This window comes from Oryctolagus cuniculus, chromosome 18 (assembly GCF_051225735.1).
Source record: "Oryctolagus cuniculus isolate XC-2025 breed Fujian yellow rabbit chromosome 18, ASM5122573v1, whole genome shotgun sequence".
Taxonomy (NCBI): Eukaryota; Metazoa; Chordata; class Mammalia; order Lagomorpha; family Leporidae; genus Oryctolagus; species Oryctolagus cuniculus.
The window spans coordinates 60,098,571-60,110,490 of NC_142884.1; the positions used below are offsets into that span (position 1 = coordinate 60,098,571).

Below are 11,920 nucleotides of genomic sequence, written 5' to 3' on the forward strand. Positions count from 1 at the left end.
GCTCACCAGCTCAGGTGGAGCAGACCCTCGGCTACCCGCCAACCTCTGTCGTCATCCCCTCACCAGCTGTACCCAGCCTTATCAAGCCCCACGTCCCCAGTCAGCCCCTAAGTCCTTGACACTGCCACCTTCCTTGCCTAGATATTTTCTTCCCTCTGACCTGGGACATGTTCAGGAAACAGACATGACTTGAACCCTTGCACCCAAGATGGACACTCATGCCTGGGGGGACAGAGGAGGAGCGGGTACAGGCTGCACCCTGAGCGGTTCAGATTCCATCCCTGGCTCTGCTCCCTGAATGTACACTGGATCCCATCTGAGCCTCCTGCTTTCATCCATACGTTGGGCCAAGAGCCCTATCCGGGAGAGACTGGAGCTCATTCCATCCTGGCGAAGGGCCCTGCACCACATGGGAGACCAAGAGAAGCACCTGGCTCCTGGCTTCAGATCAGTGCAGTGCGCCGGCCGCAGCGCACCGGCCACAGCGGCCATTGTGGGGTGAACCAACAGTAAAGGAAGACCTTTCTCTCTGTCTCTCTCTCTCACTGTCCACTCTGCATCTCAAAAAAAAAAAAAAAAAAAAAAAAAAAAAAAAAAAAAAAAAAAAAAGAAAGTCAGGAGATCCAGCAGCTCCTCAGGGTTCTGGGCAGGAAGACTCCGTCTATCACCCCTGCGAACACCTTGAAGACCTGATGTCACACAGGGTCAGGGAGAAAGCTTGAGTTTGCTCTGTGTACATCCCCCATGCCGGGCGCAGCTCTGGGTGCTCACTCCCACCTGGGAGTTCCCAAGCCTGGCATACAAGACTGGGTCCCTGTTCCATCCAGGGCTAAGATGTCAGGAGGGCATGGATGGGAGGTAGCAGCCCCAGGGACTATGAGGTGCACACAAGCCCATCACCCCCTCACCCACGTGCACGGGGCCCGACCTGGGTGATGGCCAGCATCTCCTCTTCACTCTTGGCCCGCAAGCAGCACACCAGTGTCTCAGAATCCACCTGGCCGCAGTCAGACAGGTTGGCCACCACCTGTAATGGGACCACACAGGGGCTGGCACAGCCATGCGGGAGACACGGGGTTTCCCATGGCCCCACTGGAGGCAGGTGTACCCAATCTAGCTCAGGGTGTGGTGTGGACATGGTTGCAGTTGGAAGCTGATTATTCCTTCTTCCCCATGACTTGGTACCGCCCAGACACAACGGCAGCACCTGGCTGCTACAACCTGGGGTCAAGGTGGGCAGCTTGGTGGAGCCGAGAACCAGTTCTTCCTCTGCTGTGGCTCAGGTGTGTGGATTCTGACCACGGAGAGCTCAGCAGTCACCAGTAGACAGCAAAGCCCACACTCCCAATGGTCCACGCTGTGCTCATTTCCCTGAGACTGTAATAGAGGCAGGAGCAGCAGTGCTGGCTGGGCAGTGAGGACACTCACTGTGGAGACCACCTCAGACGAGCTGGTGATGAGGCTGGGCAGCAGGACCACCCCACTCTCCATGATGGCTCCGTGGAAGAGACCTTGGGACATCGGTGAGAGCACATGTGCAGAAACACTTATGGCACCCGCAGACTCGCCGAAAATGGTGACCCGGCCAGGGTTGCCTCCAAAGTGGGCGATATTCTGCTGGACCCAGCGCAGCGCAGCCACTTGGTCCAGGTAGCCCCAGTTGCCGGCGGCGTGCTGGTCTCCAGTGCTAAGAAGTGGCAGAGACAGGGGTCACTGGGCTGTCCTGGTGCCACTCTTCCTGCAGGGCCCACCCCAGCCCCGGTCTCACCTGAAGAAGCCCAGGACTCCTAGGCGGTACTGGATGGTGACCACCACCACGTCCTCAAATGCCGCCAGCACAGAACCGTCATACATGGAAGCCATGCCCATAGTGAGCCCACCACCATGGATCCACACCATCACCTGGGGAGTCAAGGATGGACCTTGTGGCTCCCCCCAGCGTAAAGCCTGCTCATCCCCCTCTTGGTCTAACCAGGGCCTGGGGACTGTGCAGGTGCCCAGCACACTGAACTCTACCCAGACAGCAGGATCTGGGCATTGAGCCAGGGACCCAGTGCCAGCAGGAAGGCCAGGCTTCCCATCCTTGGAGTTCCAGCCCTTGTTTCAGAGCTTGGTTGCATCAATTCCAGAACCTGCAGTGAGGTGGAAAGCTAAGGGCTGAGTCTTGGTCCTTCCACATGGATGTCATTCAAAGTGCCCTCCCTCCCCAGGGGCTGCCCAAGCGTCCATGGCTGATGTCCTGTGTGACCTCCAAGGTCAGCCCTCACCACACAGCTGAGTGAGTCTCCTGGGCAAGAGGATGATGGCAATGTCCTGGGGCCATCCAGGACCCACTCATTCTGACCTCTGACAGCAGCCAGGCCCCGGGACCTCCTGCTCAGGCCTCAGCTGCCCATTGAGGGGGAGCAGCACTTCTTGGCTCCGATAATGAGAGGCTTCTGGACAGGGTGTGCTCACAGGAGGGCCCGTGCAGGGCTTCTCCTTTCTCATCTTCTAGCAGAAGGCAATGCCCTCCCACCCTGGCCGACCCTGCCCCACACTCACAGGCAGGTCAGAGCCCTCACGGGCACGTGCAGGCGAGTAGATATTGAGGTACAGGCAGTCCTCGGACATGGGGATCGACGGTGGGGTGAGGTTCAGCTGCAGAACACCTTGACCCATCATAGCCAAGTTCTGCAGACACCTGGAGCCACCCAAGGCAGCCATTGGTCTAGAGCCTGGGTCTAGTGCGCCCGACACTCCCCGGGCCTCCTCCTACAGCCTTGCTCACTCATGGGCCTCCATAAGACACTTCCCACCAGGCTCCAGGTCCTGGACTCTGGGTGAGCTGGGATTGTGGGAGCAACTCGGACTAGACTAAGTTACTGGAATTAAGACGTATTCTATGCTCTGCTCTCCAACAATATGGCGCTGGGAGAGGAGTAAACAACTTTTACACAGCTGCCTCCAGTTCGACCAATAACCTGCAGGAGCTGATCCTGCTCCTGATTGGAGGAGAGCAGCGTACTCGGCGTGTGGGTAGCAGAGTTGGGATTGGTGGAAGAGGACTGTAAAGGAGGAGAGAGACACCATGCACCAGGAACATCTAAGGGGAACATCCGGATAACATCTGAGCAGCCCCCGAGAGAGCCGGCCAGCGGTGTGCCGCTCCCCCGCGGAAGTGGGGAAAGTGGCAGGGGGAGCCGCCCTTCCACAGAGGTGGAAGGATCGGCAGCCAACCTGGGAATAACCAGCAGCAAACCCGGGAAGGGCCGAGCAGACAAAAGAACAACGCAGGGTCCAGTGTCGTTCCTCCGCGAAGAGGGGGAGCGACATGGGATGGTCCAACATCAGGGAACCTCAGGTGTCTGAGAGTCTGGGGACCACTCTTGACTGACAGGGGACTCTGTGGGAAGTCGTGACTACAGGAGGGGACACTCAGTGCTGGATGCCCAGACCCAGCCACGCCGGAGCAGGCCAGCCTGCCGCACACGAGCCTGGAAGGACGGATGGCGTTTCCCCAGGAAGGGCAGTGGACGACCCTCACCTTCACTCTAGACTCAGGAACCTCCCCGTTCCCACAGTCTCCAGTCCTAAGGGCATACACGGGTCCCTGGCCAATGTCCTTGTCCTGTCGTTGGCTCAGTGACCAGGACGACCCCCTCTGGTGCCCATCTCAGGGAGCTGCAGGATCTGCTGATGGAGTCGGGGCCTCCTACAAGCATGTGGAGCCAGGTGAACCTCACTCAGACACAGCGCCCCCTGCAGGCAGAGAGCCTGTGGCCTCTCCTGGACATGGGGAGAGCGTCTCTGCTTTTCTCTCTGTACCTGGATTTAATGTGCTCTGAGTGCCACGTTCTGGCCCCAAAGCATTTCATGGTCACTGAATCCAGAAAGCCTAAGCAGACTCACTGAATAACGCACGAGGGAGCCATCACCCACAGGGAAAGCTGGTTATGGGAGCTCTGTCCCAGACAGCTGGCAGACACTTGGAGCAGCAGTAGCAAGGCCGCTGGGATGCTCCCCTCCTAACACAGAGGGCGTCTGAGGGTGACCATCGAGGGGAGAGCTCTGTCCTGGTGCTGCAGACTCTAAGTGTGTGATTGGGCAGATCTGACCCGGGTCCCTGTCGCTGCCTGCGGGATCCTCATGCATCCCTATGATGCGTCCCCATGGTCTGGGGCAGGTCCCCGTGTGTGGCTCTGAGCCCAGAGGCTGACCAGGCGTTCCAGGGGCAGTCGCTGGCCCAGCCCGTAACCTGAAGGGAACAGGTGGGGCGAGCCCCGGGGGCAGGGCTTGGGGGCCTTACAGGAGAGCAGGACTGAGAGGACAGGGCCTGGTGGGCTGCCTCCCCTGGCTCCTGGCTCCTCTCGGGGCTCCTGCCTCCCTGGCTCCTGGCTCCTCTGGGTGTCCAATCCTGTTGTGCTTCCATGAGACATGGCGTCCATGCATTGATGCAGCACTCGGGACTGACTACTGCCCTCTTCGGGGCCTGAATGGGTCCTAGGATATAGTAGAGAATGCCAGCACCTGTTCTAATGCTTCCCTAAGAGTCAAGATTTCCTGTTCAGGGAAGAAGTGGTACCCAAGCCCTCAAAACCCTTGAGGCCTCCCTGGAAATCCAGATCCATCGCAGGTTCCCCAGAGTCTGAGGCCAGTACCATGATGGGGACATCGCTGAAGGTCATGTCCGAGCAAGGTATAAGGAGGGCAGGGGGATTGAGGGTGGCGAGGAGCAGATTGGGACCCCTGGGCTCACTGCCTGCCCTCGGGTGGTCACAGGTGCCTGCAGGATGTTGAGGTAATGGATCCACGGTTTCTGAAACTGAACCTCACCATGCCTTCAATGACCGTGTCCGAGGACTGCCTGTACCTCAACATCTACTCGCCTGCACATGCCCGTGAGGGCTCTGACCTGCCTGTGAGTGTGGGGCAGGGTCGGCCGGGGTGGGAGGGCATTGTCTTCTGCTAGAAGATGAGAAAGGAGAAGCTGAGCACGGGCCCTCCTGTGAGCACACCCTGTCCAGAAGCCTCTCACTAGGGGAGCCGAGAAGTGTTGCTCCCCCACCGTGGGCAGCTGAGGCCTGGGCACGGGGCCCCAGGGACTGAGCTGTTAGAGGTCCGACTCTATTGGCCTCAAAAGGACCTGGGACACCTGCAGCATCCTCTTGCCCAGGAGGCACACTCGGGTGACCTCTGGCTACACTTGAAGGTCACCACAGCTCCCAGCCATAGGTTATCACCTGGACACCTTTGATTAACATCCATGTGGAATGACAAGGAATACAGCCTTTTCCTTCCCATCTCAAGGGGTTCTGGAAGCAATGGACCCAGGCTTTGATACCCGGGGTAGAACTCCAAGTATGAGAGCTCTGTTCTTCCTGCTAACAGGGCCCAGGTCTTGAGTCTGCTGGAGCTCTGTCTCCATGAGGAGGTGCAGAGCCAAGCACTGGTTAGTCCAGGTGGCAGCCAGGTGGGGTTTAGGCTGGGTGGAGCCTCACAGTATCAGTCTTAACTCCCTAGGTGATGGTGTGGATCCACGGTGGTTGGCTGGTTATGGGCATGGCTTCCATGTGTGATGGTTCTGCGCTGGCGGCATTTGAGGACGTGGTGGTGGTCACCATCCAGTACCGCCTGGGAGTCCTGGGCTTCTTCAGGTGAGACCGGGGCTGGGGTGGGCACTGCGGGAAGAGTGGCACCAGGACAGCCCTGTGACCCCTGTCCCTGCCACTTCTCAGCACTGGAGACCAGCACGCTGCCGGCAACTGGGGCTACCTGGACCAAGTGGCTGCGCTGCGCTGGGTCCAGCAGAATATCGCCCACTTTGGAGGCAACCCTGGCCGGGTCACCATTTTTGGAGCATCTGCGGGTGGCACAAGTGTGTCATCCCATGTGGTGTCGCCCATGTCCCGAGGACTCTTCCACGGAGCCATCATGCAGAGTGGGGTGGCCCTGCTGCCCAAGCTTATTTCCAGATCATCAGATGTGGTCTCCACAGTGAGTGGCCTACACTGCAGAAGCCCAGAGCTGCTGCCTCCCCTCTTACCTCTCAAGACCTCTGTTACTCTGTTCAACGGATGTAACAAGGACCATTAGGATGGCTGGGGAACTGCCACCAACCTGGGGATGCCTGAGGGGCCCATCAGTCAGAATCCACACAGCTTTGCCATGATGGGGGCTATGACGGTTCTGTGTCCTTAGAGCTGCTGCCCTGGACGCCATCACAGAGGAAGAATTGTCTGAGCAGTTCTGGGGGTCACTCTAGGGTAGTTGGAATAGTTTCAAAGCTACAGCGATCTGCACACAGTACCTTGAGAGATAGGGGCACTCTCCTCCCAGCTGAGGCTTTGGGCAAATCCCTCACCCTGCCAGGGCAGATGTGCCAGCCCCTGCTTGGTCCCTGTACAGATGGTGGCCAACCTGTCTGCCTGTGACCACGAGAACTCCAAGGCCTTCGTGGACTGCCTGCGGGGCAAGAGTGAAGAGGAGATGCTGGCCATCACCAAGGTCAGGCTGAATTCACCAGGGTGTGGGGAGCAGAGAGCTGTGGGCCTGGGTGCCCTTCCTGCTACCAGACCAGTTACTTCATCTCCACGCTTTGGTGTCCTTGTAGCCCTAAACGGGCAATGGAGGCCTGGTCACAAAAAGTCAAATGTGGGAACCCCGGGTGTAGGGGTGCGAATGAGCCAGGGAGGCGTGGAAGGTTCTCAGGGGGCATCCGAGTATGTCCAGGATGTGACGTTTCTCCATGGATCTATGTGCTCATTCAGATCTTCCCCATGACCCCTGGTGTGGTGGACGGAGTCTTTCTGCCCAGACACCCCGAGGAGCTGCTGGCCTCGGCTGACTTTCAACCCGTCCCTAGCATCATTGGTGTCAACAACGATGAGTATGGCTGGCTCTTTCCCATGGTGAGCCCCAGCCCGAGTTCCTGAGTGCCCAGGGAAGCTCATCCACTGGGGATCTCAGGGCTTTTTTAGCTCCAGGCTCATCCACTTCCTTCTGGAAACTCTCTGCTCCCCAATCAGGCAGTTGACTCTGGTTATAACCAGAAGGACATGGACAGCAAGGCCATCCAGGATCTATTGAAGAAAACCGTCAAGGAGATGGTGAGGCTCCTGGGGCCCTGGCAGAGGGAGAGAGAAGCTGCAGGCACCTGCCCACACAAGGACCCCGCGAGCTAAGTCTGGGCTGCATTTGTGTTTATAGATGGGGACACCACAGAGCTGGGCCGTCCCACACCCCCTGGCCCATCCCAGTACCCATCTCCACCACCCCAAGGCTGCTGCCTCTCTGCCCAGAGTCTACCTAACCTGCTTCTAGATGCTGCCTCCTGGTTTTGGGGACATGCTGATGGAAGTGTACCTGGGGGAGAGTGAGGACCCCCAGACCCTCAAGGCCCAGTTCCAGGAGATGATGGCAGATGGCCTCTTTGTGATGCCTGCGCTCCAAGTGGCCCATTTTCAGCGTGAGTTCATCTATGACTGAGGCCTGAACAGCCAGCAGGCTGCTCAGAGCTGTGGGTCCTGGGCGTGGTCTGTCCTGTCCAGGTCCCTACCTGTGTCCCTTTGGGCCCCTGGGCACCAGGCACTCAGTGTCTGTCGTCTCAGGAATTCCTCATGGTGCTTTAGGAGACAGACATCTCCACTCGACTCAGACGAGGACACTGAGGTGACCGAGCCGCAATGCCTTACCTGAGACCACTCAGCCAGAGAGTTCAAAGTCATGAATAAGCCAGGCCTTCCCACTGCCCCTGATGCAGCCTGGGCCGTGCATAGCCCACTGTCCCTATTCCAGGCAGCCACGGGTAGCCAGCTTGTCGTCCTGGGGGAAGCATGTGAGCTTCAGGTACCTGGCCTCCTGGCCACACCCGTCCTTGCCTCCAGGTCGCCACGCCCCCGTGTACTTCTATGAGTTCCAGCAGCGACCCAGGAGCACCTCAAGCCGCCCCACGTGAAGGCCGACCACAGCGATGAGTTTCTCTTTGTCTTCAGATCGTTTTTCTGGGGCAACCAAGGTGAGGCTTCCTACTTGTTCGGGTTGGGGAACGGGGTCTTCACTCTCCCTGTGGTGAGAGCGCCCTACCGTGCAGATGTGGGAATCGAGGTTCACACAGGGCACCGGTTCAGGTGTCCTATAGCTCATCGCTCAACACACCTGGCCACAATTAGAACCTGAGAGCCTTCAGACAACGACTTCTGCCTCCGCCTCCACCCGCCCTGGGGGTCCCGATGAGGGCAGATGGTGGTGTTTCACGGGCGTGTTTGTTTCCTAAATGAGTCCCCAGAGTCAGAAGAAGGAAGCTCTGGCCCAGAAGTGAGGTGTATGCAGTGAGCTGTAGGCCGCATGAGCAAAGGGAGGTGCCAAGGGGAGGGCCTGGCTCTGGGAATGGTAGGGGTGGGGCAGAGAACCAGGCCTGGGGCCCCAGGGTCACAGTGCCCCTGGGCTGGGCAGCAGAGCTGGGGGGCTGAGCAGGGACCTTGTCTTCCTTCCCTCTGCAGTGCCCCTCACTGAGGAGGAGGAGCAGCTGAGCAGGAGGGTGATGAAGTACTGGGCCAACTTTGCTCGCAACGGGTGAGACGACCCCCCCCCCAAATCCCCAGGGACCTGGGACCCTCTGCCCTCCCTCCTCTGTGGGGACCTCACCAGCATGCATCTGTTCTGTCTCACCTGATAGTCCCTCAACCCTAGCACACACACGGGCCCTGGGCATGTGTGACACATGGAGGGTAGTCATACATGATACATTATCCTCAGAGCTTCCCTGTGACAGTGACGGACAAGACAGCCCAAGTTGCCCTGTCCCCACGTGGGGCTGACGCTAGGGGGAAGTCATTGAGTCTCCTGCTTCTGGAAACCCATTTCCCACCCCTCCTGGCCTGCAAGGTGGCCTGGCAGGACCCCAGATAGGTGCTCAGCGCTGGACAGACAGGGCTCAGAGTGACCACGGTCCCCCCTTCCTGATGTCTTGTTGCAGGAACCCCAACGGCGAGGGCCTGCCACACTGGCCCGTGTTTGACCAGGACGAGCGATACCTGCAGCTGAACGTGCAGCCTGCAGTGGGCCAGGCCCTGAAGGCCCGCAGGCTCCAGCTCTGGATAAAGACCCTGCCCCAGAGGGTCCGGGAGCTAAGAGAGGCTCAGCAGGAGCAGGCAGAGCTGTAGTTCCCTGTGTCAGGGTGGCCAGGGGATCCAGAGCAGGCGGGGGCCTCCTGATGTGCCCACCCACAGCCACAAAGGAGCCATTCATTCAGCAATTCACGTGGCCAGGCACTCATCTGCCCTGTCCATTCAGTGAGCTTTGATTTACCTACCACATGAGGTCCGTTGCCAAGCCTGCCCAGAGTCCTCTCTTGTGAGACACACTCAGTACACCCCCCAAAGCTGTACTAGGCAAAGCCAGTGGAAGCCCACCCTCCTCAACACCCCACCCTCCCCCTCCCCTCCACTGCTCTCCTCCAAAGGCCTTCCCCACGTGGAGGGAGGTGCACCTACCCCTGAGTGCCGAAACCCTCCTCCTCCCAGCATGCCCTGTGACCTCACATCTGTAAGTCGTCAGCAGAGGACCCAGCCACCAGGAGACTCTGTGGCTTCGTCCCTGCAGGGGCTGCCATGAGTGATGTCCTCCAATCCCATCCATGCAGCCACAACTGAAAGGTTGAATTCCTTTCTATGGCCAAGTAATACTCCTTTGGGTATATGTAACATATTTTCTTTGTGTAGTCACCTGTCAACAGATACCCAGCAATATGGTTCCTTCCACTTGGACACAGCGACTATCTGCTTCAATAAACATGGAAGTGTAGGTGTATCTTTGCTATACTACTTCCAATTCCTTTGGATACACATGCAGCCATAGCACTTGTAGAGTGGGTAGTAGTTCTATGGTGAGGTATTTGGGACACTCCTACAGTTCTCCACGAGTCTCCTTTTTTTTTTTTTTTTAAGATTTTTATTTATTTATTTGAAAGTCAGAATTACACAGAGAGAGGGGAGGCAGAGAGAGAGAGGTCTTCCATCCAATGGTTCACTTCCCAATTGGCCACAACGGCCAGAGCTGCACCCATCCGAAGCCAGGAGCCAGGAACTTCTTGCGGGTCTACCATGTGGGTGAGGGGCCCAAGGACTTGGGCTATCTTCTACTGCTTTCCCAGGCCACAGCAGAGAGCTGGATTGGAAGAGGAGCAGCTGGGACTAGAACTGCTGCCCATGTGGGATGCCGGCACTTCAGGCCAGGGCGTTTAACCCACTGCGCCACAGCGCCGGCCCTCCACGAGTCTCCCACGAACATGCAGAAGAGCTCCCTCCCTCCAGATCCTCGCCAGCACGTGAAACTTTCTGTCTGTCTCATAATAGTTATTCTCTTATGAGGTCTCCTTGTGGCTTCATTTCACACTTTCCAGGTAATCAGAAATGCGGAGCTCTTTTGTCATATGCCTGTTGGCTTTTTTATACTGTTTTACGAGTAACATCTTTTCAGAATGTTTGTCCACTGAAACACTATTTTTTTTTTAATTTGCCAAGTATGCCACAGAAAGAGAGAGAGCAAGCTTCCACAGGCTGAGTCCCTTCCCAAATGTCTGCAGTTTGCCTGAAAGTCAAAGGTGGGAGCCAGGACTATCCAGCTGTCCCACGAGGGAAGCAAGGATCCAATACTTGAAAGTCAGTACTGCTGCCTCCAGGGTCTGTATTACTGGGAAGCTGGAGTCAGGGTTGGAGCTGGGTATCACATCCAGGCACTGCTGACGGGATGAGGCCGTCCTCACTGGCATCTCAGCTACCAGGCCGAGTGACTGCCCTGACGGCCATTTCTTGAATCAGTTGAGTTGGCTTCTTGTTGCTGAGGTTCTGGATTTGTCTATTAATGCTTTTGTTGCCTGTTCTTTTGTGGTCTTACCCAAAAAACCCTTTCCCTAACCGATATCACAAAGGGTTTCTCCATTCATTATGTTTTCTTTAGTAGTTTCATAGTTTATGGGCTTACATTACTCAGATCAATTTTTTGAGTTGATTTATATTATATATATATGTCCAGTTTCATTCTTCTGTATCCAGTTTTCTTAATTATTTATTGGAGAACCTGTCATTTTCCAATGTCCAGTTCTTCCCCCAAGATAATCTTCTCTTGGACAAAGGGTTTGCAGGATACGAAATAGGTACAATTCCTCCCGAGGTTGTGCTGTTGATGTACCCAGACAAGCTCAAACAGAGGAGTGCCTCACATTGATAGAATCTGACGGTCCTTTATTGCCTGTGGTTGAGAGCAGGCTCATGCCCTAAAAAACTCTCAACCCCGAAGCTCAAAGCTTTGGTAAAGGCAAGAACCACAAGGAGGGGAGGGGAATACATGGGTGCTAGGGCCAAGCTGACCTGAATCATACATGGGACTTCTACCAGCTACAAGCGTGACATTAGGGTCCAGGTGTTTGCACGTGAGCAATCAAGCTAGGGGATTTCTATGTTCTGCCAAGCATAATGTGGTGTACTGCTATTGTCTCAGTTATAGACCATAGTCTCACGCTGGGGGGTGCTTTTCTTTTCTTTTTTTCTCATCTGTCAATGAAATGGAGTCCCTGCTGTCAGGGTGTCACTTCATTCTGAGAGCAGGTGGCCCACTTGGCGCCAGGCAGAGAGGATTCTCCTGGGGTGCGTTCCTTACGGGGTTGGGGGGAGGCCGAGAGCCCCTATGAAGTTCCTGGAGTGTGGGCCGGGCTGTGTGGTGCAGACGCTGGGCTGCTTGCCGGGCATGCTGCCCAGGCTGCTGCGGTCCTCCGGCAGGTGCTCTGTGTGCCCGGGGCCCCCCCACACAAGTAGGCTGATTCCTGTCTTCCTGCCTAGCAGTCAGACTAGCAGGCTCTCATGGTTTGTCAAGAGGAGAAAAGCCCCAGACGTCAGCAGGAGGTAGAACACAGAGAACTGGGGTGTGTGTGTGGAGGGGGGGG

The 11,920-nt window shown here is 56.9% G+C and overlaps 1 protein-coding gene and 2 pseudogenes across 2 annotated transcripts; 2 read left to right on the forward strand and 1 right to left on the reverse strand.

Moving 5' to 3' along the window:
- Positions 1-137: 137 nt before the first annotated feature.
- On the reverse strand, positions 138-1,902 carry LOC103345033 (cocaine esterase-like; annotated as a pseudogene).
- A 2,881-nt stretch (positions 1,903-4,783) lies between these two features.
- LOC149120980 (cocaine esterase-like) lies at positions 4,784-7,163 on the forward strand. Its single transcript, XM_089319091.1, has 6 exons — positions 4,784-4,900; positions 5,503-5,636; positions 5,718-5,976; positions 6,388-6,486; positions 6,750-6,890; positions 7,008-7,163. Exons 1-6 carry the CDS (start codon positions 4,784-4,786, stop codon positions 7,161-7,163), a joined length of 906 nt encoding a protein of 301 aa, XP_089175217.1.
- A 31-nt stretch (positions 7,164-7,194) lies between these two features.
- LOC138846550 (cocaine esterase-like) lies at positions 7,195-9,401 on the forward strand (annotated as a pseudogene). Its single transcript, XR_016225254.1, has 4 exons — positions 7,195-7,447; positions 7,866-7,996; positions 8,481-8,553; positions 8,957-9,401. The product of XR_016225254.1 is annotated as a cocaine esterase-like (transcript).
- The last annotated feature ends 2,519 nt before the right edge of the window (positions 9,402-11,920 follow it).

Coding starts and splice junctions, on each gene's coding strand:
- LOC149120980 (XM_089319091.1), top strand. CDS start 4,784: ATGGATCCACGGTTTCTGAAACTGAACCTCACCATGCCTTCAATGACC. Junction 5,637..5,717: donor GGAGTCCTGGGCTTCTTCAG/GTGAGACCGGGG, acceptor GCCACTTCTCAG/CACTGGAGACCAGCACGCTG. Junction 6,487..6,749: donor AGATGCTGGCCATCACCAAG/GTCAGGCTGAAT, acceptor GTGCTCATTCAG/ATCTTCCCCATGACCCCTGG.